Genomic DNA, 25,370 nt, shown 5'->3' on the forward strand with positions numbered 1-25,370 from the left:
ATGTACTATTTTCTTTCGTAATACACTAAAAAAATTAAGAATAAGGTACATTATTTGCGGTTAAATTTATAATTTCTATCTTATATAAAGTATAAAGGCATTAAAAAACACTGAAAACAAATAAGTGGAGACGTTGTAATTTTAAAAATATATTATACGTTTTAATAAATCACATGTCCCAATTTGTAATAATACAAAATCCCATCAAAGTAAACCAATGTTGGTTTCAAAAATCCAAACTTCTGCCAAACACGTGCGCTAGAACATAAAAATCAAAGGACCAAAGATGCACTTTTATTATCATAAACAAAACAAGCAGTTTGCCAAAATATGAACGAAATTATTTTAAAGAATATAGCACGTCTTCCCCGACGTCTACACCAAACTTAATCTTTTGGCAAGCGCCGCCACAATTCACTGGCGGCACAATTTCCAGGCAAAACAGCCGCAATAAATTGCGCGAGTCTGACTCAATTTTTTTTTTCCAGAACAGAGGAATAATAAGCTCGTCGTGTGCGATAAGTAAAATTGCAACTTCATAATTCGCCATTATACGCGCCAGCCAGCCGGGAGGATACTTTTTTGCACAGCCAGTTTATCGCTAACTAAGGATAAATCTTGCGTGCATAATGTGTTTTTACGATAAGCTAAACAAACGCGACTGTGCAACATTTATTTTAGTACATAATATAAAAGCAAGTGCGCGCGCCGCTGCTCTCTCTCGTTTATACCTCCGGAGATAAAACGCGGGCAGCACTTTGATGTGGCAAACCCGTCGGTCGGTCCGTGGACATCACCGCGCACCGAGCACACATCATCAAACTAATGGACAAACAAAAAAGAAAAAGCTACCGCGCCAATCGCAACGTGTCCCCCATGTTAGCAACGTTTGGAATCAAAAGCTTGTATTTTTCCGACTTCTGCGTACTAACGATGCGTGTCTCGGTTTTCTGCGTGATGGATTTTCGCGGCGGGAGGTGTAGATCAATTTTGTATTTCTATGCCGCGGTGTCTATTTACATCGTGAAAAATTATTGCACTCACTCATTTTTTGTGACGCGGAAAAAGCATTTAGAAAACTAGCTGCTTTTGGACAAAGAGAAAGATGGAAGCACGCTCGATCATTTTTATATTATATGAGTGCTGACAAGAAAACCAGACATTCGTGCTGACGTTCATGTTGTGCCTGCTGAATTTTTAATTTCCGTGGTCGTGAAATGATAACATTATTTTAGGAAGGTGAAAAAAGAAATGTTATTAATCATAAAATAAAAATTCTATCTCTAAATAAATGTTAAAAAAGAAAAGGGAAAATCAGCTTAAAATTTTTTTTTTTTAATTTTACCAATATTTGCCAAATACCACAAGTGATAATTAATAAGGAGGATCCTCAGCAAATTAAAAACCAATCATTTATAAATTTGTACAATCTTATAAGAAAATTTTTACAAAAGTTTAAGTAAAGAAATGTGATAGATTGCCATTTTTTTTAACAATTCAAACTATGCAAAAGAGCAGTTTTTACATCAGAAAAAAAGGATACCAGGAAATCATACAAATCCCTTTTTCTTTCAAATTGGTTTTTTTAATGAATTTAAACAATTTGTTTTGTGACCAATGAGGAAAAATATTGTTTTTCTTTAACAATGAACAACAAATAAAGTCCATCGTGGAAAAGCCGATTTTAAATTCAAATCACCAGTGAGGAAAAATAAACAATTATTAGTACAACATAATCAATAATAATTTCCTCATCTCATCCCAAAACAAAAGCTCTTTTCTTCTATTAAACTCAATTTGAAATTTGTAAGGAAACAGCCCCCTAAAACGCAAACTGAAGGTTTCTACTCCAGATCTCTAATTATCATCCGCGTTCATTAAATTCGCGACGAGAAGCCTCGCTCGCTTCTCTAATGGAAAATGCGAATCGCGTTTCTCATTCGCTGGCTGAATACAAGCGAGGCGCGCAACAAAAGTGGTCGTGTCGTGTGAGTCGAGAACACCTAGCGAGCGAAGCCGCATTATAATTGATACGCCCAAAGAGGGCGACGGGTGGTTCGCTGTACATAATCGACTCCCGAGCTAGAATGACATTTCCAGCTCATTGTGCTGATGAAGCCTTAGCTAATTAACTGCCTCTCGTGTGCTGCTGGCAAACTTTATTGTAGCTAGTTTCACAATGCGAAACTACCCCCTCCCCCGAAGTTGTCGGTTCGCCGCATTAGCAAAGCCAAGTTGGCTGCTTTTAATGCCGAGTGCCAAATTAAAAGTCGCTTTATTTGCCAGGCTCGCCCGGCACCTACGACAATGAATAGGCAACACACGTCTGGCTTTTTGCGCAACAATGTTTATCGACATTTGTTTGTCGCTGCTACACGTGTGTGTTCATTAGAAGCCGCTTCAATCAGGATCCGAAATTCACGGCTCAAAACATTAACATCCTGCCATAACATTTATGCGAATTTGCACAACTGAACAATAAAAGCGTTAAGCTGGCCTGATTAATATCAGTGATATAAAACTTTTGTCATGGATTTAAAGTTTAAATACACAGCACAACGCAGAAAATAAATTTGTAAATGGGAATTTTTTCAAAATATAATCTTTATTAGGTCAAACAAACACGTTTCCCCAAGCTTACCATTGCTTCAATCCCCATAAAAAAAATTTTTCTGCATCTATCGTTATTTTAATGTAATCTATTTATTATTTTTTAATTTTATTTAAATTATAGCCTCATCTCACAAAATCAGCTTTATATTTCTTTGTTTTATTAAAAAATATATATATATATATTAATTTTCTTGTAGGATTCATATCTAACGATTTTTAATTAATAATTATAAAATTCATTACATATTTTGATGGTTATTCATGTCAGGTTTTCAAAGCTCTCATTAGCAAATTATTAACGTACTTTGATTTTTTTTTAATTTCTTAAAACTAAATTTCATTTAGCTTTTTTCCAAAAGTTTTTTTTTTTTATTTCAAACAAATTTTTGAAAGTCAGAAAGTAAAAAGTACAATGCATCACTTTTTTTTCTTGTCCACGTCGTTTTCAAAATACAATTTACGCCTCAATTTAGATTTTCCTGAAGTAAATACATCCATGCAAAATATTTCCCTTATTGCGCCATAATATAATCAATAAATGCTATTATTGCCATTTCTGGGAACCACATTCGTCCTTTTTATTCCCTTTGAAAGTGCTCAAAGCAAGTGAACTCTCTTGACGAGTGAGCGAAAGTGTGCCCCGCAGGTTTCTTCGCTCGCAAACTTGGCGCGGCCTGTCTTGGGCTGTTTAAATTAAAGATCAAAGGATGCGGCGCCGCACATTCGTGTGTGTCTATTGAATGGAATAAAAGCAAAGTGCTCCTTCCTGCCTGCCTGCCGGTGTTTGTGTCTGTTTGCAACCTTCGCGTGTGTTGCTTTTTCTTCCAGCACTTTGTTCGCGGCGGCGAAGTGCAAATCCGCGTGGGAATTGACAAAACTGAGCAGCTGAGCGCGAAAACCAATATTGAATTTTACGTGCAAAATTTTCAAAGAATATATAAAGTCTTTTTCATCGGATTGTCAAGTTGCACTTAAGCTAATAAAATTATTATCACATCAAAATGAATGTCAATTATAATTTGTTATATAAATTTTAAGAAAATGATTTTTTTAAATTTTATTATATAATAATTTACAATATATTTAATTTTAGTGCTAATCTTGAATTTTTTACAATGCCATTTCTAAACGAAGGAAAACTAGCTTATTTAAACAATTTAAATATAGTTTAGCTGCGCAGTTTGAAAGCAATTAAACAAAATAGTTTCCTTGACGTTTTCACATCTACAGTTGTAATGTTACAAATTCGAATTTTATTGTTAGTGAGGTTGATATATTTAAAATTAAATAATTAAAAATAAAAATATATTAAAATTAATAATAATAAAAATAAAATAAAAAATCATTAAAAAAGTCACTAAAAATTAAATAATTGTTTTTCAAAAATTGAATGTAAGCAACACCTTTTTAACTGTGCCGTTCTTTTAAACCAAATTGACCCCCTGCAAAATCTGAGCAGAACAGAAACTGAATCCCAACTCTACTGGATTGCTCGAAAAATGAATAGCTGAAAAGCTCAAACATTTGGCATAAAAAAAAACAATGTTTTTGTAACAATGCGGACAAAAAAACAACAATAAAATGAGTTTTAATTATCTGGGAGCCTTACAATTTATTATGGCCCTGTAAATTTAACGTCGAAAGCTATGTTCTAATAATTTTCAATTTTCATTTTGTGAAACTTTTCCAGCAGCTCTCGGTTTGACGGATTGCACGCAAGTTTAAAATGCCTCCCCTCTCGCTGACATATTAAAAGCCAACACGTGTTTTTCTGCACAATGAATCACTTTCAACGGAGCGCAATTTTCACTCCCCGCGGATTGCACGAAGGGGCAAAAAAATAATAATGATGCAGCCGAAAAGCAATAATTTTAAACGCCCCATTGTTTCTCTCTTGGGGAGGAGGAGGCGGCGACGCTCGAGTGAGAGAAAAGAGTCGCAATATTCCCTCTCTCACGAGGAGCCGCACATACTGGTAATAAAAAAAAGGGAGCTCCGACGGGAAAACAAAAAGAATGAGAGAAATAAGAGAAAGAAAGGTGTGTGTGTGTGTGTCAGACACCCTCTAACATACAATCGATGTTTCTTCATTAAACCACAGATATATATGTGTGTGGAAAAGCGGAGAATGAATAGAAAAAATCCTCATCAGACGAGATCGAGGGAGAATAAGTTTTCTGCTGGGGATGCAAAAGAAAGTGACAGCTTGCACAAATTCTCTCTCTTCCGCCGCTGGTGTAATGCGATGTAATAATCAGACATGCATGCATGTGCCGAAAGGATCTCTTCCATATCTTTTTAATAATCGACGCCCCAGCCAGCGTTTTTTTTTCTCATCTTTTTGTTATTATATGGAGCGAAATGCGGCAGATATTACTCTTACGATTATTATTATTCTCCTTATCATGACCGCGACTGCAGCTTTTCCATCACCGAATGAGCGAGTTTTTCGATGGGGGGAGGAAATTGTTTACGCAGACAGGAAAAGCCTTAAAATTTTATGCCTCGCTGAGAGAAATTGAAATTTTATCTGCCGCCGGGGACTGTCGGCAGCGCGAACGGAAAATAACTGGCGAAAATAGGCGTGCTTAAGGAGAAGTATAGCGTGTTATATTTTTGGTATTAATACGGAAACCGTTTTGTGTTCAAGTTCTAAACTTGCCTAAATCGGAAATGATCATTTTGTAAACATCCTTAATCAGAAAATAGGGCGAAAAATCTATGAAATAAATATTGAGGAGGGTACATTGAATGTAGAATTTGAAATTTATCATTTATGTGAAATTTTGGCAATCGTCTAATTTTTAACTTCCACACAACTTTTATTAGTGATATTTCCACAAATCAAGAAATTTAGAGATGATTTAGTCACCAAAACCAGCGAAATCCTTTCTATATTCATTACCAAAAACACTATAACCAGGTTGACAACTGACGATAAATGTAATAAATTACTAAAATTACGAGTTTGTAATTTATTAGACAAAACTACAGAGCACTGAATTTTTTTAATTTTTTTATTTTTTATGAAATCATAATGGCAGCAGGCAAATTGTTTTAGTTCATATTGAGAGAGTCAATTGTGATAGACGTGAAAAATTAACATGTGTATTCATATGAAAAGTGATTGTGTAGACCAACAATAAGTAATATGATCAAAATAAAATTTTCCAGTTTACCTGCTTTGGCTGAAAAACTTTTTTAATCAAAAAAATTTTGCATATCTGATTTAAACATTTAAAAATAATATTTTATTTAAATTAACAATAGTGAAAAAGTAAATTATATATTTAATGTCAAAATTATAAAAATAATAATCGATTATTTTTTACAATTTTTTGTGTTTAAATTAAATATTATTATCTATTTTGGCTATTCTACTGAAATTTAGTTAGCTCCTAAAGCTGGGCAGCAAATGCGTTAATTTAGTGAAGGCAAGTTGGACCCTTTGGCACGTCGTGTCCCGTCTTCGTAATTGCGTTTCCCCGCACACCATACGAGCGGGCCGAGTCGAGCGAGCAGCAGTCAAATTGATGACTTTGTAATATAAATGTCGGTATCAGGGGGTGACACGTGGACATGATGGATGGGCAAACATGTTGCGCGTCGACGTTCCTAGCAGGTCCAAAATCGATGCATGATTTCGCCCAACGCCCAAAACCCTGTTTCTGGCAGCAGATGAGAAACTGAAGAGGCGAAATTTGTTTATGAATGATCGTGCATCACGTCCAGCGTGTATATCAGAGAATCTTTTGGAGAATGGAGGAGTTTTCTCTCCGCGAAACGAGATTTTCGCAGCCAAGTCATTTATCAAGAGACCCGTAAATTTCATTTTCGGCAACAACGCCTTCAAAAACAACCAAAAGGAAGCAAAAGCTGGTGTAGGGGTTTTGGGAATAAATTTTAGGCATTTTTAACCCTTATTAATATGCATGGGGAAATGGAAGAAATGCTTTACGTTCTAAATATTCAACTCGTTTCGCCAGTAAATTTGGAGCGTCCCTTTTGCAGAAGGCGCGGTTGAAGCCATAGAAGATTTTATTAGCATAAAGCCTGCAGATTAAATATAAAAAATTTCAAACATTGTCAAAAATTCAAATTAAAAATGTACTTTAACTATTGAAATTAATTTTCAATGTATGAATTGTAAAAATATGTTAAAGAAAGGAAAAATTTAATTTCTTTTATTGAATGAGTTGGGCTGTAAAAATAATTATGATTACGAATAGAATAATCAAATAATTTTGGAATCTTATTTTTATGATTTCAGACCTATATCATAAATTCTACATAATTAATTCACGAAAAATTCATTGTGACAACTAACATTTGAGTTGGAATTAACTGGGCTGATAATCAAATTTGCAAGCCTTAAAAATGAAACAAGATTTTAATTTTTGTTGACGCATTCAGGTTGAGCACATAAAAAAAATCTGGAATAATTGAATATAAAAAATTGGGGAAAGCTAAAAATAAATAAATTAATTACAATAAAAAAGTTAATAAATCTCGTCTTCCAGATCATCTGTACCATTCTTTCTGCTTAGGATCACTGAAATAAGAAAAGCCAACAACAGACGTTAGGATGCAACAAAATTAAAAAGATAAAAAGCATGATATTGAAGTGCCTTATAAAAAAATCAGAACAATCTGCACTTTTGTATTGCACGAATTTGATCAAAAATGAATTTAATTATTAAGAGTAAAATTCATAATTAACTATGTCATCAACGATTTAATTCTATTTCCGTCATGTGAGCGCACGTGCTCGATTGGAACAAACGCGAAATGGAGCCGCACTTACTTAGAAGCGTGCGATCATAAAATATCAATCAGGCGTCGTCTCGTGACGCGCCATTATTTTCGGTCTGACGGATAGATGGTCCCGAAAGAGCCGCAAATGCGTGAATTATTGATTCAACGGGCCGGAATAATTATACCCGGCGAATTAAAGTGCCCGCCTTGCAAGATCGAGTGCCGGCGTTGCCTTTTCGCATAGAGTGGCTGCCCTCAAGACCCTTTGATAAATTTCGGACGGACCGCAATTCGTCACTTGGCAATTTTCTCGATTGAAGAGAGTCAAAATCCAATCGGGCTAATTGAAAGGTGTTTGCCGGCCGGCGGAGCCCAAAGGGTTGACCTAACAGACTGAGAATCAACCGTGGAATAATTAGGCCACCAATATTTCCACCAGAGTGCGATTGCAAAACTTGTTTGTCCGGCAATCACAACTTGTTTTCTCTCTCTTCGTCCAATGAAATTATCCCGAGCCGACAAATGCAAATTATTATTATTGTTCTGACGTGGAGCTGGTGTTTAATCACGGCCAGCGTATAATTGTGATCAAAGTGATACACACATGCAAAAGCGTGTAATAGCAGAGCCGACCGGTAGGCAACCCGACTGTTTACTTTCGCCGGGCTGGACCCAAACGAGATATTAATTAATGCAGAATAAATATTTTGACACACAGACAGACAAACCGAATCATACACACACAACTCGTGCGCATCAGCATCTCTGTTGATTTGACGCCGGTTGCATTACACGTGAATGTGTAGTTGTTGTTGTTTCCATTATATGCGGATGCTGCGTTTGCATTATTACTGATTTGCTGCTTTGCAATTTCCGTCATAGCAGATTTTGAATTTTAATTTTAATTTGTGTCTCAAAACAAAAAGAAAGAAAGAAGTTTGCAAAAAGGATTTTGAAAAATTTGAAATTTCCAGTTATAAATATTACTTCATTTTATTTTGTGAATTTTATAAATTCAATTTTGTAAAAGTAATAATTTAATTCATCTCATTGTAACAATTGTTTACATCATGATAATATTTTTAGAGAGAAAACATTAAAGGATGGAAAAAAGATATTGTTGGAGGAAACCAGACCACCATTAACATAAGTAAAAATTTGACTATACAAAAATATTATATTTTACAAAATATGTGTTACCAGTTATTATTCTCTTTGAATGCGAATATTTTTTTATAGAATACAGAATGTTTAACTGATAATTTTAGCGACAAAAAAAATTATTATTCGCTTCATAATAATTGCACCCAATGTAGTGCAATTTGCTTACTTTCATCGAAAGTCGGGTTGTGCCCCTTCACTTGAAAATCATACCTCGCAAACTTGCTTAATATACTTAATATTCATGGCTACGCCAAACCTGAAAGTTTTCAATTTAGGCAGAAAAAAGCTCCTTTGAAACTCGTTCTCAAGCCAGCAGCATAATTTGCAACTCTCTCGAACGACTCAAATTTTCCGCTAGATCTCTTCCCCGCTTACTCAAGGCAAACACGAAGGCATCTTTGGCAAGGTGTGTTATCTCTCGAGCCCCTGTACGTTTACGCCAAGTTGGTTTTCAGATTCAGAGTTTGCTTCGCTCTCTCGGCCGAAAGTTTGCCTCTCTCCGCGAATTATTATTTGCCTCCGCAACGCTGATATCCTAACAACCAGCTGCATTTGATAAACTGCACAGTGACCTAGTTTTGCTCTAAATGTATGTGTGCGGGATGTTTTATGTGACTCTGTGAAGATGAACAATAAGCTGTGCAGAGCGTGCCGCAGAATCCTTGGCCAACAAAGAGCAAAACTTTTTGATGCTTGCATTTGTCTTTATACCCATATATGGTTTACAAAAAAAAGTACACAAAAGAGTGAACATTTGTCCATAAAAGGAAATGCTTACTTTTGTAAACAATGTGATGTAACAATTTGGACAAATAAACAATAATAAGTAATGAAAAAGTTTGAAAAGTAATATTTCGAACATCTAAATAAAGAGAAATGTTATAGTTTTTTTTATTTAACGGGAGTATATTAAATTTTAAAATCATTTACTTTGCTAATAATTAAAGATTATATAGATCTTAAATTTGTTTAATTTTTTTTAGCTGCTGATAAAATAAAATGATGAACATATTCCTTAAAATGAAGAGATCGGGCTTTTCCTTGTTGCAGAAAAATTGTTTTTATTCAATTGTTTTTAAATAAAAAAAAATTTCTGCAACGAGGAAATTCTCTTCATTTCCATGATCAACTCCTCGAGTGTCAACTTCTTCAAACGTATTCCCTCAAACCCTTGGTTTTTTCATGACCTTTCCTCCATATTATTTCCCTTTTTCCTTTGAGTCAAAGTAGCTGTCAATGACGTGCACAGTGCATAACTATTTGACAGTATGAAAAAAATTGAGTTGTCACGAAGTTTTCTGCTCGTTTTTATCTTTTGCCAGTTCGCGGAAATCAATATTGCGTGCTTTGTGCGTCTGGCAGAGTCGTTATTGAAATGTTGAAAATGAAATAGCGATTGACATGGAAAAAAAATACCATTATTTTTCTTGTTTTGCAACAAATATTTTTGTTGGAAATTGTTCCATATCATTTTGATGAACGCTAAATTAATACGTTATTAAAGTTTTTAATTAAAATTCCTGATTTTGTTTTGTTTCAGGAGGGGTCGACGGCCTTTTCGACACGCAGGGCCCCAACTTTGTGGTGGAGCCGCCGCCCCGGCTCGAATTCACCAACAGCCACGGTGGCAGGGTGGACTGCCTGGCTCAGGGCAACCCTGAGCCCAAGGTTGAGTGGGTCTCGGCCGACGGCTCGCCCCTGTCAACCATCCCAGGGGTGCGAATGCAGTTCGGCAACGGTTCCCTCTATTTTCCGCCGTTCCACGCCGAAATCTACAGGCAGGACGTGCACGCGTCTGTCTACAAATGCGTGGCCTCGGTCGACTCAGTCGGCACAATCGTCAGCAGGGACGTCGTCATCAGGGCCGGTGAGTACCATGAAAACTTTAAATGTTTTAAAATAGTGAAATGTTGCTTAAAAAGTCTCTTTTTTTCTATCAAATGGCGACTTTCTAGGCTCAGTTATTACATGAACCGCTTCATAAAATTTTTAATAAAAAAAAATAATAATAAAAAAATAGATAAAAATTCCCTTTAAAGTCAATAGGCAAATCAAATATACAAATTTTTGTCTTCAAGGTTATAATTTCCGCTAAGTTCTATGACTGATTGTAAAGAACGCAAGAAGCTGAAAAAATAAAATAAATATTTAATATTATAGTAATACTGATAAAGAACGGCAATTTGAAGGAGAAGTAAAAATGCTTTGGTTTATTAAACGTAATTAAAATTTAATTTTCACGCAAAGGAATGTGAGAATTACTATGACTCCCTAGAACTAGAAGCAAGTTGATGGAAAATTACTTTTTTTTCAATAATGTGAATTTTGTTTACAATTTCTTGCAATTATCTTCAAAAAGTTTCCTCCTTCAGCAAAGAAGCTTTTAAATTAAATTCTGAATATTGCTCAAATGAATACTCCTTTTTTTCCTTGAAATCATTAAGTGCGACGCACTGAAAAAGACTATTTGAAGAAAAATCCAATTGACAAATGCACTATCTGTACCGCTCAAATTGAAATCCAGAGTGCTTCTCTCAATTCCGTGAGCTCCAAGTCTCGCGCTGAAAAGACGGAGTGCAGTTTGCATTTCTCTGTGTTGGCGAACTTTCAAAGACCTTTTCAACGACTGTGCACGTCTTCTCTTGAAATGGGGTTAATTGAAATTGCAATATCGCGAATCTAGCAAGCAGATGCGACAGTAAACAATGCAATAATAATTCGCGTCTGCTCCAGTGAGTGGCGTGCATGATAATTTTTATGCAAGAGTCTTAACTTTTTATCTAGCACGCCCTGGTGCTTCTCGTTAAGTACAAGTCATTTTAATATGCTATGATATTAAAATATGCAATTACATTTATTTCCACGGTAAACAAGAGCTGAAATTGATGTTGCAACTTGCAACTCTGTTGGAAGATAAAAAGATTGTAGTTGAAATTGATATATTTTTTGCCAATAATTATTCCTAGGCTGGGATTTTTTTTTAAATAAAAATAATTATTATCAATAATAATGTATAAAAAAAATTAATACAATTTATTGTCTTTGGTAGGTTAGGACGTGGCATTGACACTTTCAATACTTTCTCGCCCACGTTTTTGTCGTTCATCAAGTCGACAAGCCTTTCCAATTTTCTTTTTTTTCCCAAACGACAAAAGAATCCAATTTCGAATGTTCCCGCACCTGCCCACTGTTGGCTTGGCACGGTATCTCTCGTCCCATGAATTATTAGCGCACATCTGCGTCTACCACTGACAAGCGCGCAACGGCAGCCAGATCGATTGCACATAAATATGCATTGGTTGGGTAATTAAATCAGAGCCCGCTGCTCTAGTAGCGGAAAACTACTCGCCGCCAAAATCAACAGGTTCAAATATCAGGATTTGGCCCATTCGAGTGTTTTCAGGTGTTCTAAATATTTTTGCATTTCTTTCTCTGAGTGATAGAAATCCCTTTATAGCACAAAAAGCCTAGATCGAAAACATATGAATTATAAAAAATTTGAAAATTTTAAGGAAATTAAAAGAAATGAATAAAAAAATTTATTTTCATGTATAGATAATATCTATTAGATATTATACCTAAATTATAAAATATTAGATCAAACGCACGTCTAAAATAGTTTTAGACGTTATTAAAGTATTTAAATATTTAATTATTTTACTCGAGTCCTTCCAATAGATTTATTATAAAAAGTACATTATTAAGAAATATAATATAAAAATATTTTACATATTATGGTAATTCAGGTGATTTATATCAATTCAGTTGTTCAAAAAATTTTCTCATCTTAATAAATTCTAGGAAAAATTGTTTAATAAAAGGGATATGAAACTATTTTTCCTATTTTAATGATTTTCAGGGTTTCTGAAATGAATTTTGCATTTATATTTCACTCCTTGTTTCTTAAAATCATTGAAAATCAACATTTTACTCAAAATGTACTACATACGTATTAATTAGATTTTGAGGGCAAAACCATTCTGCTATGCAAAGTTCATTCAATCTCTGGGTGCGTCTCAATGTGAATGCAAAAAGGCTGAGAGAGAGCGACGAATTATGCATGCATCTCTGGCGACCGTTTACAGACAGACAATGAAGGCCTAATGTCACCGCGAGATGCAAATGCACGTCCTTCTCTCTGCAAGTGCAGTAAAAGCTTACATTTCAACCGGAAATGACTATACGATGCTATTATGGCTTTAATTCACAAAGCGCCGGCCGCCATCGCTTTATAATAGCTTTTAGTGCGGTCGGATTAAACTGGACACTCTGACTGCGAGCGGTTTTTTCAGCTTACCCGTCCATTTGATTTTTTGCCAGAGAGGTTTATTACTTTCAAATTATTCAACCATTTTAATCTTTGAAAAAGCTAAAAATTTTAATTTATTATTCTACGCAAATAAAATTAAAAATATTCAAATAATTTTCTTTCCTTCTTGAAAGAAATATCCTTAATATTCCTTTCTCAAAAATTGACAAAAATTTCCATGACCGATGTCGAAATTCAATTAAAAAATTGGCTCCGCATAATGAGCTTCAAACCAGGCATAATAAAACTTACCTGTGTTTACTTTTTAAATGTACTTTTCGAATAATTAGCATTTTAATTACGCGCTGAAAATTTCCATTTAACATTACCGAGCATAATAAAGTATATTTTCCTAGGGTAATAAAGCCATCCCGATGCTAATGCGCTCATTTTTATGGAGACGAGCTTTCAACTAATTACACGGTCGCTCTATGCAAATTGCAGTCTCCCAGGCGTGCATACCGGCCTTTGCTCCGTTTTCATGCATCCGACGGTATATTTAAGAAGATGAAGTTACCGGGATTCCTCTTGATGTGCTAATCAAGCGCTGCAGCGTCGATTCTTTGACAGAGGGACTATCAGTTTGAAGAACAAGAAGTGCTTCTGTGCATTCTCCTTGTCACTAACCGATCAAAGGCAGAGACACCCACCTCGATCCATTTTAATCAAGAGCGTGCATAATGGCATCTTATGAATAAAAAGAGCGAAATTATAAAAGATGACAAGATTCTACTTTGTGTCACACCAAGCTGAAGCACATACGTTTTTTGTCATCATTGTGATGATGACAAAAAACAGCATGAAATACATTATAATTAAGATCTTTTTAAAAATTTTCATGTTCTGATTCAAAACATGGGAGTTTTAAATCTACTCTACAGACGCTATTCATGAACTTTTGATCACAAAAATATCCATTTCAGTGTTAGAAATTTTATAGTTTTATTAAATTTATAAATAATTTTTAAAGACTTTCATTTTAACAAAAGTTCGTGTTATGAATTACTTTAAATGATTTTTTAATAATGATATAATGTTTTAAATAAAATATCTCTTACAATAGCAATAAAATATAATGTTTTATTTTAAATTAAATAAGTTTTCCCATAATCACTTGTGTCCATTTAGAATTATATTTTATCATTTTTTTAAATTTATTCATAAAAATATGTCGTATTTTTCAAAAAGTGAGAGTAATGTTCAATTTGTGCTGTTCACCTTTTTGCATCTTGCTCATGCTTTTGTGCTCGGCTTAGGAATTCATTAAGCGCGCGTGAGTTGCGAAAATTTGCATGCGACTTGGAGCTTGAATGCGTGCACTCCAGCATTAAAAAATTTCTCGTCTGGCTGAGAATTATTGCCGTATAATATAGTACGTCGAGCGCACGCTGTGTGTGTGAAATACGTTGATAATTTTTCCAGCAGGCAGCCGTTGACGTTGGCGTAAAATTAATTTGCGCTGCTGTGCATTTCGCGCGGTGAAATTAAATCTCCAATTATATGCAGTTGGCTCTCTGCTCGAGTGGATTTCACGAGAAAAAGCAACCGCAGCCAACGCGGCAATGTAATTGATAAGTGCATTACTGCTCTGGTACTGCACACTCTGAAAAGAGGAAATGCGCACATTTTTTTTTTTTAATTATCATGAGCAATGACTGCGAAATAATCGAGTAGCCTTCATTTTTGTTGGAAACAAGATTATATAACTTTGCATAATTTTAAAATTTGTTATTTTTTACTAAAAGTAATTATTGAAATAACATATTAATTTAAATTAATATTGAAAACAACTAACTAAAATAATGATCTCATGAGTCTCATGTCAATTAAAATCATTCCACGTCTTGTTCTTGAGTTAAGGAAAATGTTTATAAAACATTATCAATAACGAACACTTTTGTACAACTTTTTTAACTAAAGTATAGCTTTTTTGCTTTTTGTAAAATTAAAAATAAAAATTATACTTATAATAATTAATATATTATTTTGATTTTATAAAAATTTATCATATTGTATATAATTTATTTTTTTTATATTTTAAATTGTTTTAACTTAAAATTTTCTTCTTTTAATATATCTGGATTTTTAATGAATTGCCAGTTATTGAAAACAGATTAAAAAATTCTTATTTATAATTCTTGTCTATTATGCAATGAAGCATTATTGCTATCAATAAATTGATATTGCAATGGGGGTAGCCTTTTTCGTGATACAATCCAATGATGTCTATTAATTTTAAATTATTATAATTTAAAAACATATATGGAGGGAAAATGGAAATTTTAAAAAGTATTCATTTATTTGAAAAGAAAAAATTTGGTTATTTTCTCGTGTACTAGAACAGTCACGTAGGAAAAAATGCATCAAGTGGCAAAATGTCTCGTCTCCAATATTCGTTCTGTGGATAGGCAAAGAAGCCAGCAAATTACTTTAATTAAATTTACAACCCATCCCGAATGTCCACAGGCCGAATTTGCTGCCACCCAGGAGACCGTTATCGCGCAGCTTCCCAAGATTAAAACATCCCATGTATTTATCCGTTTTGTAGGCTGTCGCGTTACAGGAGTTTATTCAGCCAGATGGCACTTGAAGGAATCATTGTGCGAAAGAGTCGGAGGCGAATTCGAGTCGCCCGTCCCTCGAGATTCGGCGTCTTAGCCCAGCCCAAATCCGATAAGCAGCCCCCGGGGGCGTGCGAGGGCGGACTTGCGAGCAGCCGGCCCAGCGCAGTTCTCGGCTCCGGATTATCGCGGCCGGGCGGCCTACTCGGGCACGCTGGTCACGACGGACTCGTGTGTTCTGCAGTGTAAACGAGCCCTCCATTACAGACCAAGAAGTGAGGCGGCAAAGGATTTGCCCGGATAAGCCACTGCGCCTGGCTGCCACACCAGCCCACTGATGTGCACCCAGATTACCTGGGTTTGACTCTCGTCCGATACGTGCGCCTCTTAAAATTTACGGCCCCGTCTGACCCCAGTTCCTGCAAAACACGCAGACAACAGCTTAAAAATTAATTCAAATAGTTCTTAATTTAATCTTTTAATTCTATTTTAATCTGTTTTATCTTGAATCTTGAATTGATTCGATGATGGCTTCAGTCGTATTCATCAAAAACATAATTTCTTCTGATTTCTTCTAGCAGTGATGCTTTCAGCCCATGTAAGGAAAATGTGAGAGATATTCAATATTACTGAAAAAAAGGCTTCAATTAGTTTAAATTTTTGCATTCTATTGTAGACGGCATCAGGATTATTCTGTAAAATCGATCATTTTTCTGGAAATGATGCTCTCGGCCCTTATAAGGAAAAAAATGTAAATAAGTCAGAAGTTCATACATGAGATAAATTCATTTTTATTGAAAAGGTCTCAAATTAGTTTAAATAATTGCATTGATTTGTTGACGGATGAACTCTTATTTATTAAAACATGCTTTCTTCTGGCTGTTTTTATCTCATATTTTTTTTTCATTTTATTTGAATTTAAAAAAAAATATCGTGCTAGTAAATCACTTCTAGTTCTAAATAATATTTCACACCTTATTTTTTCTTGATTAAAAGCAAATTGTAAGTTTTAATAGCTATTGAATGTTGGCTGAAACCTTGTTGAAAAAAAAATAATGAAGGAGGATCCAAAGAGGCGATAAATGCACATAATGATAGAGCTACTCAAAAGCTTAACTTGACTGAGCTGACTGGAGTTTATGTTTGTTTATTGATCCATTGAACTACTTTTGCTTCCAGAAATGTTTTTTTTTAGTTTCAGAAATTTGTTTATTGGGTTCAAAACTGAGGGCAACTATGCCCCATACATGAACTCATCCATATTAATGACAAAAAAAATTTAAAATAAGAGAGAAAGACAACATTAATATTTCTCAACGAATTGCTTTTCAGTCAAATAATAATAATAATTTCACCGTCTAACAATTGTAGCTCAAGCTGGGTTAAATGATCCGATCATTTTACATGTAATTATAATTAATTATTCCTAACAAAATTTTCACTCAGTCAGTGAAAAAATTAATCATCTCTACTTCTCTGACAAAATTGTTTTCTATATTTTATCAAGTAATGAATGCTTTTTTCGTTGAAAATTTATATTATTAAAATTTTTTTTCATTGTCAAAGAAGCCGATCTAGATTTATATTTCCTATTGAAATAAATTCATTCAAATTGGAAAATAAAAATTGGCTAACAAAAGCCAATACTTTGAAAGAAGAAATGAAAAAATAGAGATTTTGCTAGATAACCATTTCAAAAAAAAGAGATCCATAAATTCCATTCATTCATTTTTTGCCACTTTTTCAACTGTTTCAAGAAAGTATTTAAAAAAAAAAAGAAGAAAAAGCATTAAATATAATTGATATTCTTAAAAAAAAAAAACATTGTATAAATTTTAATATAATTTTAATGTCTTGTTGTGGACGTGCTCAGAAATGATTGTATGAATTAACTGTATTAACTTCTATCAAATTGAAACAGTAAGAGATTCACAGAAAGACGATTTGTTATCGCAAATTTGGGTCACGTCTTTCGATTAGATCGGAGGCCAAATTTGTTTTCCTAATTTCACACGCTCGCTCAGCAAATTTGCTTTCGCGACGCGTCGCCCTCGCTTCTTATTTGCAGGAAGACGCGAAATTTAGCATGCGTGTTCCGTTTTTCGGTGGTGGCGCCGCACAAGCGGAGAATCAATTGCGCGGCCGGATAATTTCGTTAACGTTCAAAGCAGCGAGACGAGAGCAGGCGGGTGAATTTTTTGCGCCAACTCAAGCTTTTTTCTGCTGAAGTGAGCAACATTGCAAAAGCGAGCGAGCGAACGAACGAACGTGTAGTTCATTTAGCTTTTTGTTCATTACACCTAACCGCACCGCGGCATAAATGAGAAATGAAACAGCTCGAGGTTGTGCGCGCCGTTGCGAAATTAATACTCGCCCCCGTTGCATTTGTTCTGCGCGAGAACAAAAGAAAACGCCGAGTGGTGTTGCTTGCGTACAATGACGTTCGTTTCCAACTTTGATTACAACCTGCCGTATCAGAGATCAACTGTTTATAAAACAGGTTTAAATTATTTAATTACTCAAAATACGCCAAAAAAATAATTTATGATAATTAGTATACAGATTGACACTTTGGTTAATTTAATGAAATTTAACATTGAATTTTCCCTTCATTTATTTTATATTTAAAATTAAATAAATCTATTTTTCTTATTTTTTTTTTTGCTTTAAATTGTTGTAATAGGTGATTGTTTTTATTTTATCGAATAATGATGATTTGTGTGTGAAAAGAATAATTATTTGTCAATTATCACTCAAGCAAAGATATTTACGCGATAATATACATTATTTTTAATATTCACCGCCTTCTCTATATCTTATTAAACAGCTGGAAATTTAACTAACATGAAATGTAAAAGTATGTAAAGTATTGTTCTTTCGAGATAATAAAAACTAAAATCTCAACTTTTCAAGATATTACTTAACACAATGACTACTGAATTAAATTTAAAGCTTAAGTTGTTATTATTTATTCCACTGTTCTATGCCAAAAAAAATAATGACAAAATTGAATAAATAAGCCGATTAGTTACTTTTATTTTTTTACTTTATTTTTTTTCTATTAAAAGTTCAATTTTTCATTAGCACCCTAAAAATTAATTTTATAAAAGAAATGTGTTCAAATATTTCAATTGTATTTGTCATTTTTTTTTTTATTAGAATACGTAGATTTCACAGAATGAATTCCATTTTCCTTCACTTTTCCGCCACAGTTTCAAAGTTTTTTTTTCCACAGCAATACATATAAAAATCGCTTTTCTTGTGCTTCTTCTTTTTCTCTGTGCCCTCACTACCTCTCTCTTCGAAAAGCTCTAAAAGTTTTGCACGCAAGCCTTGTTCGGTTTTTTTTACAACTCCCGAACTTTTTCACCGCAGTTATTTTATTTATATATATTTATTTCACTGAAAGCATGGCTCCGTCAAAGAAATTTGATCGAACCGCCAGCGCTTGTGACAGACGAGATTTTGTTCGGATTCCACACCAGCTACACACGGTTTAATTAACTCGGATTCATACGACGAACAAACACTAGTCGCGTAATTACTCTTTTGACCCGCGAGCGGCGGATCACGTTTCCAATTGCGGGAACGTGCTCTTGGGTGGCTTTCCAATATGTCAACTGTTTACTCAAATTCCATCAAAGTATATATTGGTTTTGTCATATTTTTAATTTTTTCTTTATTTTTATTTATTTTTTAAATTTTTTTTATTTAACAAAATCGTACAACCCTTTTGATATTGATTAGCTTTGAAATAAAAAGAGTAGCGCCCAAAAGCAAATTATAAGAAATTTGAAGTTTTTGTCAGTTATATTTCATTTCAAGTGACACAAATGGCAACAGCTATGATTGATATGCCATATTTCCCATAGAGGGTATACGCATTCATAATGGAAAAAAAATAATATGTTTTATTAATTTTTCTACTTTAATAAGATTAAACATTTTGAAACTCTAACATAAAAGTCAGAAATAAAATTCAAAACAACTTTGCATTCAATTATTATTACAGAAAATCTAAAGATGTTTCAATTATTTTAGGAAAATTTTCTGCTTTTTAATAGGTTTCAAATTCTTGGAATTCAAGGAAATTTTTATTAAACAAAGAAAAAGAAAATACAAGAAAAATAATATTGCTAAGATCACAAATGGTATAGTGCATTCAGGTACATACTTTCTTTTTGAAATGTAAAAATTTTTTAGGTAAAAAATCAACTTGCTTGAATATGTCGCATAGTATTATCTAAAATTATGTGCACTTTTAGTTTGCAAAGTTCTAAAGTTAATTTGCAATAATTCTCTTCTTGAAGGAACAAGAAGTTTTGCCTGCGACGAGTGCCGAATCTCGATCTAGCCAATTTGCCAGATTCCTAGATTCTGTGTGCATTTGATCTCGTTTACATTCGCTCCATCTTCTCTACCCACCCGACTAGCTGCCTCTATGTTATCTACCTTGGGTGTAATTAGCGCGCGACTCTGTTTAATTTGTTATGCAACCAGTGTATCAAACACACTCTGCGGGTTGTCTGCCGCGCTTAATGAGAGCCCGTTCTTCTTCGTCGCGAGACGTCGAGTGCGGCGTTCGCGGGCTTGTTAAGATCTGCGCCTCGTTGTCATGGTGAAATTATGCTTTTCCAGCAGCTGCTCGTCGACGGTAATAAGAAGTTGCGGTGACGAGAGAGTCTGTGTTCGCTTAGATCAAAACTGCTCTCCTCTTCAGCCTGTTTTCTTATCAGGACACAACTTGTTTAATGTACAGGTTTACTCTTTCTTACAATTACTTTCAAGGAAAAAGAAGACAATATAATATGATATATTTTATAACAGCTCAAATTAGGACAAGCTGAATCATATTAAAATTCATAACAGTATGAAATTTAAACACAATTAAAATAATACGGATATTTTGTAAATTATTGCCAAAGATTGAATACTTTTAATTATTGATGCAATGAAAGACGTGAGATGGAAAAATTATTGAATACAAAAAGTATACAATGCATAGTGAAGCTCTAATTAATAATTTTGGATACATTAAAAACTGATGGATGATTTTGAAGTTTACTTAAAAAATATATATAAATACTATCATTTATATTATTTTGATAATCGCAATTTCCTTATTTGAATAATTTAAATTGTATGACATTTTCATGAAAATATCATGGAAAAGCAAAATGTTTTCCAATGTTTTCTTCCTTGTGAATTTTCTTTTAACATGATTTACTTTTAAATAGTCTTAACAGTCTAGGAAATACCATTACAAGTATTTTCCACCATCAAGACTATTTTTTATTTTCATAATTCAATACCTACATTGTTTAACATACCAATTCTCAATTAAGTTTGAATTCCATGAATGAATTGATCATAATTATTATTAAGTTTTTCGATATTAAAGATAAAAAAATAAACACAGTCTATTTAAAACTTTAGTAAAATTTTGAATTTCTTGTTTTCAGAAAGCTTGAATACCTTTTGAAAAACCAAGCAACTCTATCTGGCTACCATTTTTTCTTCACCCAATGCATAAAGTTTGGACTACAGAAGCCAGAAGCACTTTCCTTTCCATAGTATAGAACGCGTTGAGATGCAAAAAGCGGAGCAAACAACTCACTCGCTGCGTTGTGGCGAGGAGTTGTGTTCATGTGTATTATTGTGTCGAGCGAGAAACTCGCGCAGCGCATTATTATCGCTGCGTGCCTGCGCTGGAGATCAAAAGTTGTTGCTGACGCGCGCGAGAGAGGTTTTTTGCGTCGGCAAAGAAAGTTGCATGCAAACAAGCGTTTCCTAACGAAAACACCACAAATTCAAATTAAGTTTGCCGCCTCGACGCGCTCGTTCGCTCTTTCGCGAGTAATTAAGAGACTTCTTCTTTGCGCACTTGCTACTCTTTCTTTCATCATCCCTCTCACACACACACACACACACACTTGGCGATTATTTCGCCCGATGCGTCCCTTATCTCGGTGCAACACTCGCTCGTCCTCGCTCGTACGTACCTAATACGTGAGAGCTGGAATCTTTTCTGCTCCAGAGACGACGACTGCCTACAGAAATGTGGAATTAGTCGCGGAAATTTCCCTCTCGCTTCTCATTATTAACTAGATGAGATGATCTCGTGAGAAAATTAAGATAATTTGCTTCTTACGCTGCTGGGTAATGTTGCAATTTTGCTAATCCTTATTATTTAATTTCACTAATTAATTAAAATTATTTTTCTCCCCATAAATTGAGATGAATATATTTATTTTATTTGTTATACCATCAACGATATCATCTCAACTCTGGTCTTTAAATTGAGTTTATGGTTTTCAGACTTCAAAAATTTATAAAAAAAAATCTTGTATTGTCCTTTAAGCAACCAATTGAAAACTAATTTTCAAAAAATTGCTGTTGATTTTTACAAACGCGTATTATTTTTTATTTTAATTGAGTTCAAAACACGCTTTCTTTCCGTGGACTGTTTATACCATGAAGAATTTAGCCACCCGCCCCCGTCCGTAAGCGGCCAAAGTTAAAGAAGCGAAAAACGTCGACAGCATTTTAAAAGTTTATCACGTGTAGTGGCGGTTGAGCTCAAGGCGGACGAGCGAGTCGTAAAGTGCGCTGCAAAATATCAGCAGCCGCTCTTACGTGACCTCTTGCTCAAGAATTTAGGCCCAGGCCTCAAATATTTATGTCCCCGCGCTTGGATATTTTGCACGTGAGCATACAAAAGAGCCAGCGAGAGAGCGACGTAAACTATGATAAATGTGCAAATTCCCTTCTGAAAGATAGAAGACGCCGGGCTTTGCATTTTTATACCCCAGCAACCAAGGTGACTTTTCCTTTCTCTCGCAACAAGAGGTGTGTGTTTGTTTTCTTTCTCGCAAATTCGAATCCTCGCCGGAGAAAAGTGTGTGTAAAAGCATTGCATTATTTATGGAATTGTTGTCAACTTCACGACTTGATGCCTGCTCGCTTATTGGAATTTGCTTTTAGATGGAATTGCAAATCGCGCGGCGCTCCGCCTGCGTATAATATGGGCAGGAGAGGAGAGAGACATGTTAAAAGGGCGCGAATGCAAACACGAAAACACCTCGACTTTCCTTTTATAGACCAGAGCGTATTTGAAATTCTACAGTAACCATAAATATTTTTATCAATATTATTTGATTTAGAAAAACAAACACCTTAAACATAGTTTGCATTCAATTAAATTCATTATAGATTATATTTGTTTAAATTAATAATAATATGAATACTTTTTTATGAATCATATGATTATGGGTTGATTTAAAATGATTGAATTTAAAAATTTGCTTATATTCGATGCCATTTTTTTAAATGTTGCCTCGCAAGGTAGAGAATTATTGTTCTAAATAATACAAATGAATGACTTGAAATCCATTGCATTTTTTTTCATTGAATCGTGTTCAATCATTCATATTTGAAATCAAAACTATTATCCACACTCCGTGTTGTTTTCAGTTAATCTTGAATCATAAGCTTGTAAATAAAGAAAGAAACAAAAATTTAACATAAAAAACTTTTATTTGATAATTTTAATTGATTTTAAGTAATATTTATTTACAAAATTAAAATAATTATAGTAAATATTCAATATAATTTTTTTCATTGTTATGGTAATATGAAATATTGCAATTAGAAATTTTAAATTCAATTTTTTAATTATTTTTACTGAAAAATTATATAAGTACATGTCTGATTGTTAGCGGTCTTAAAAGAAGATGTTTAAAAAATCAATTCTTGTAAATTGTTCCTATTCTTATTTGTCTAATAATGTGTACCAATCTTAATCAAGGAAATTAATTGGAAAGTTGGCCATTTAATCAGAACTGACGATCGATCAAATGTGCTCGCCTCTGCAGTCGAAGGGTTTTAACGCCAAGTGTGTTTTGTTCCAGTGGTTAACCAGCATTACGAGCCGGAGGTGCAGAATCCAGGTGGCATTGTGGGCAACACGGTGATCATGCGGTGCACCGTGCCAGCTTTCGTCAAAGACTACGTCACCGTCACCTCGTGGTTGCAGGAGCCAAATTTCAACATCTACCCCTCAACCGTCAGCGGTGAGTACAAAGACCCCTTTTAATCCCCGACCGGAGACGCAAATCGCGTGATCGATTTATTTTTAATTGCTTGCAGACTTCTTTTGAAAAAAAAAAAAATATTTCATAACCGACGAAAAAAAAATACATCACCCGCATGATTTTAGGAGCGAGTAAACCACGTCACCTTTGACCGGGTCTCTCTCTGCTTTCTGAAAGGGGTGCCTGCCGAGAGTGCGATTAGTATTCAAGGGGTTTATCAGCAGAAATGCAGCTCCGGGTGTGTGTTCCGCCCCGCTAGCCGATCACACACTTCCTCTCAATTTTTCGCTATTCAATCACAAGCTCAGCTCCTTTTATTATTATTCTCCACGCGGGAACTTTTTCCACCCTCTCTCCAGCAGTGAAGGATTACCCTTTCTTTTTCTTTCTTTCCTTTCACGCAGCAGGGTGGCAAGTTTAAATTAGGCGGGGGCAGATTTTTGTTTTTCTATTGTGGCGGGCGCCCAGAATGTACAAAAGGTGGATCCTATTACGACCGAGGAAAATTGGCTGCTGCATAAAAATAAGCAGCGAGCTCTCGGCTGCGATGAGAGACGCTTTGTGAATAATTGAACAGTGAAAGATGATGCCTGAACCTTACAAAAGAATCGCTCCAAGAAAGAAACCGGTGAAATGTAAAATTTAAAACTTACCCAAGAAATTCCAAGTAGTGGTTTAATCTGTTTTTTTTTTATTTTTTATTTAACATCAAAAATGTAAATTTCATTTTCTTAATAATCATATCATATTTAGTGATTTTATTTTCAAATCACTTTGGTAACAATTGAACTCGATTTGAAAATTCACGAATTACGCCATTCATACTAAATTTGAATTTATAAAAAGTTTTTTATTGTGATACCTCTAGGCAATGTAACAATTAAATAAACCAATTTAATTGAACTCTGGATCAGAAAATATAAAGTGAGTGAGGAGAGGAAAATTTTTATTTCACAATTGGTTAGATGTTTGATTCCTCAATTTTTGGATGCAGTGACTGTATTTAGACTTCTGTATACTTTAACTAAAATAATTCCAATTAAATAATTTTTATTCAGTCATTGGGTATTGATGAATTACAACAATTTTCGCACAACATCAAAAGCTCAACTTTTAGACGTTTTTCCTCTCAACGAATTCCATTAAACCTCTTGAGTGAATATATATATTTTTTATGTAAAAATAATGGAATCGAATATTCTGATCAATTCCATCTTTCGGCGCGGTGAGCCCCGATTGGGAGGCAACGGCATTTCAAAGTGGGCGCACAAAGGAGGCAGGCGCGCGAAAAAGAGCTCTTCGCGCAGCCAAATTTCATGGATAATAATCTATTCTGCATGGGTAAGCGCGCTGCTTTGAATGGATTTTCGGTGGCAAAGACAAAGAGCGCGCGTTATTGACGAGAGTTGAATATAAGAGAGAGAATGGCCGGGAATCATATCTGACGGCGGGGCATAAGGGAAGATGAGAGGGTTGCAAGATTTAAATAGATCTTTTATGTTGCTCCTCCAACCTTCAATTTCGGGCAGAGCCCAAAAGAGGATTTCTCTCCCTCGCCGAAATTTGAGGTTTCAAAGGCACGCGAGAGCGAGTTCTTCTGAAAACGGTCCAACCCTGTGTGTACATTATAAATTTATTTAAATGAATCCGGCGCCTCTCCTCGCTTGTTTCCCTGGCAATTCAGACAGACAGACTGTTTTACATGTGTTATTCCGCCATCCGACGACTGTAGTTCTCACTCAGTCTCTCTCACTCTTATTTAAACATCGCACATCATTAAACCGACTTGCATACTCGGCGAGTCTGCTCGGCTTTCACTCGTGCGCTCGCTAGTGACGAAATTTCTCGCTGGAATGTTTGTGTTGCTCTGGAAAA

General features: G+C 34.6%; 1 protein-coding gene across 13 annotated transcripts in view; it reads left to right on the forward strand.

Moving 5' to 3' along the window:
* Window positions 1-25,370, forward strand: part of LOC132200125 (cell adhesion molecule Dscam2-like) — a 137,053-nt gene that overhangs the window by 47,242 nt on the left and 64,441 nt on the right. For all 13 annotated transcript variants that reach the window (XR_009442148.1, XM_059625339.1, XM_059625343.1 and 10 more), the window contains exons 2-3: window positions 10,073-10,399; window positions 23,313-23,474. Coding sequence is in view for 12 of the 13 variants with exons in the window: in XM_059625339.1 (XP_059481322.1) it covers window positions 10,073-10,399; window positions 23,313-23,474 (489 nt within the window). In the remaining variant the exon portion in view is untranslated. The remainder of the gene's footprint in view (window positions 1-10,072; window positions 10,400-23,312; window positions 23,475-25,370) is intronic.

The sequence above is a fragment of the Neocloeon triangulifer genome, unplaced genomic scaffold (genome assembly GCF_031216515.1).
Source record: "Neocloeon triangulifer isolate White Clay Creek 2 clone unplaced genomic scaffold, ASM3121651v1 ptg000014l, whole genome shotgun sequence".
NCBI classification, from domain to species: domain Eukaryota; kingdom Metazoa; phylum Arthropoda; class Insecta; order Ephemeroptera; family Baetidae; genus Neocloeon; species Neocloeon triangulifer.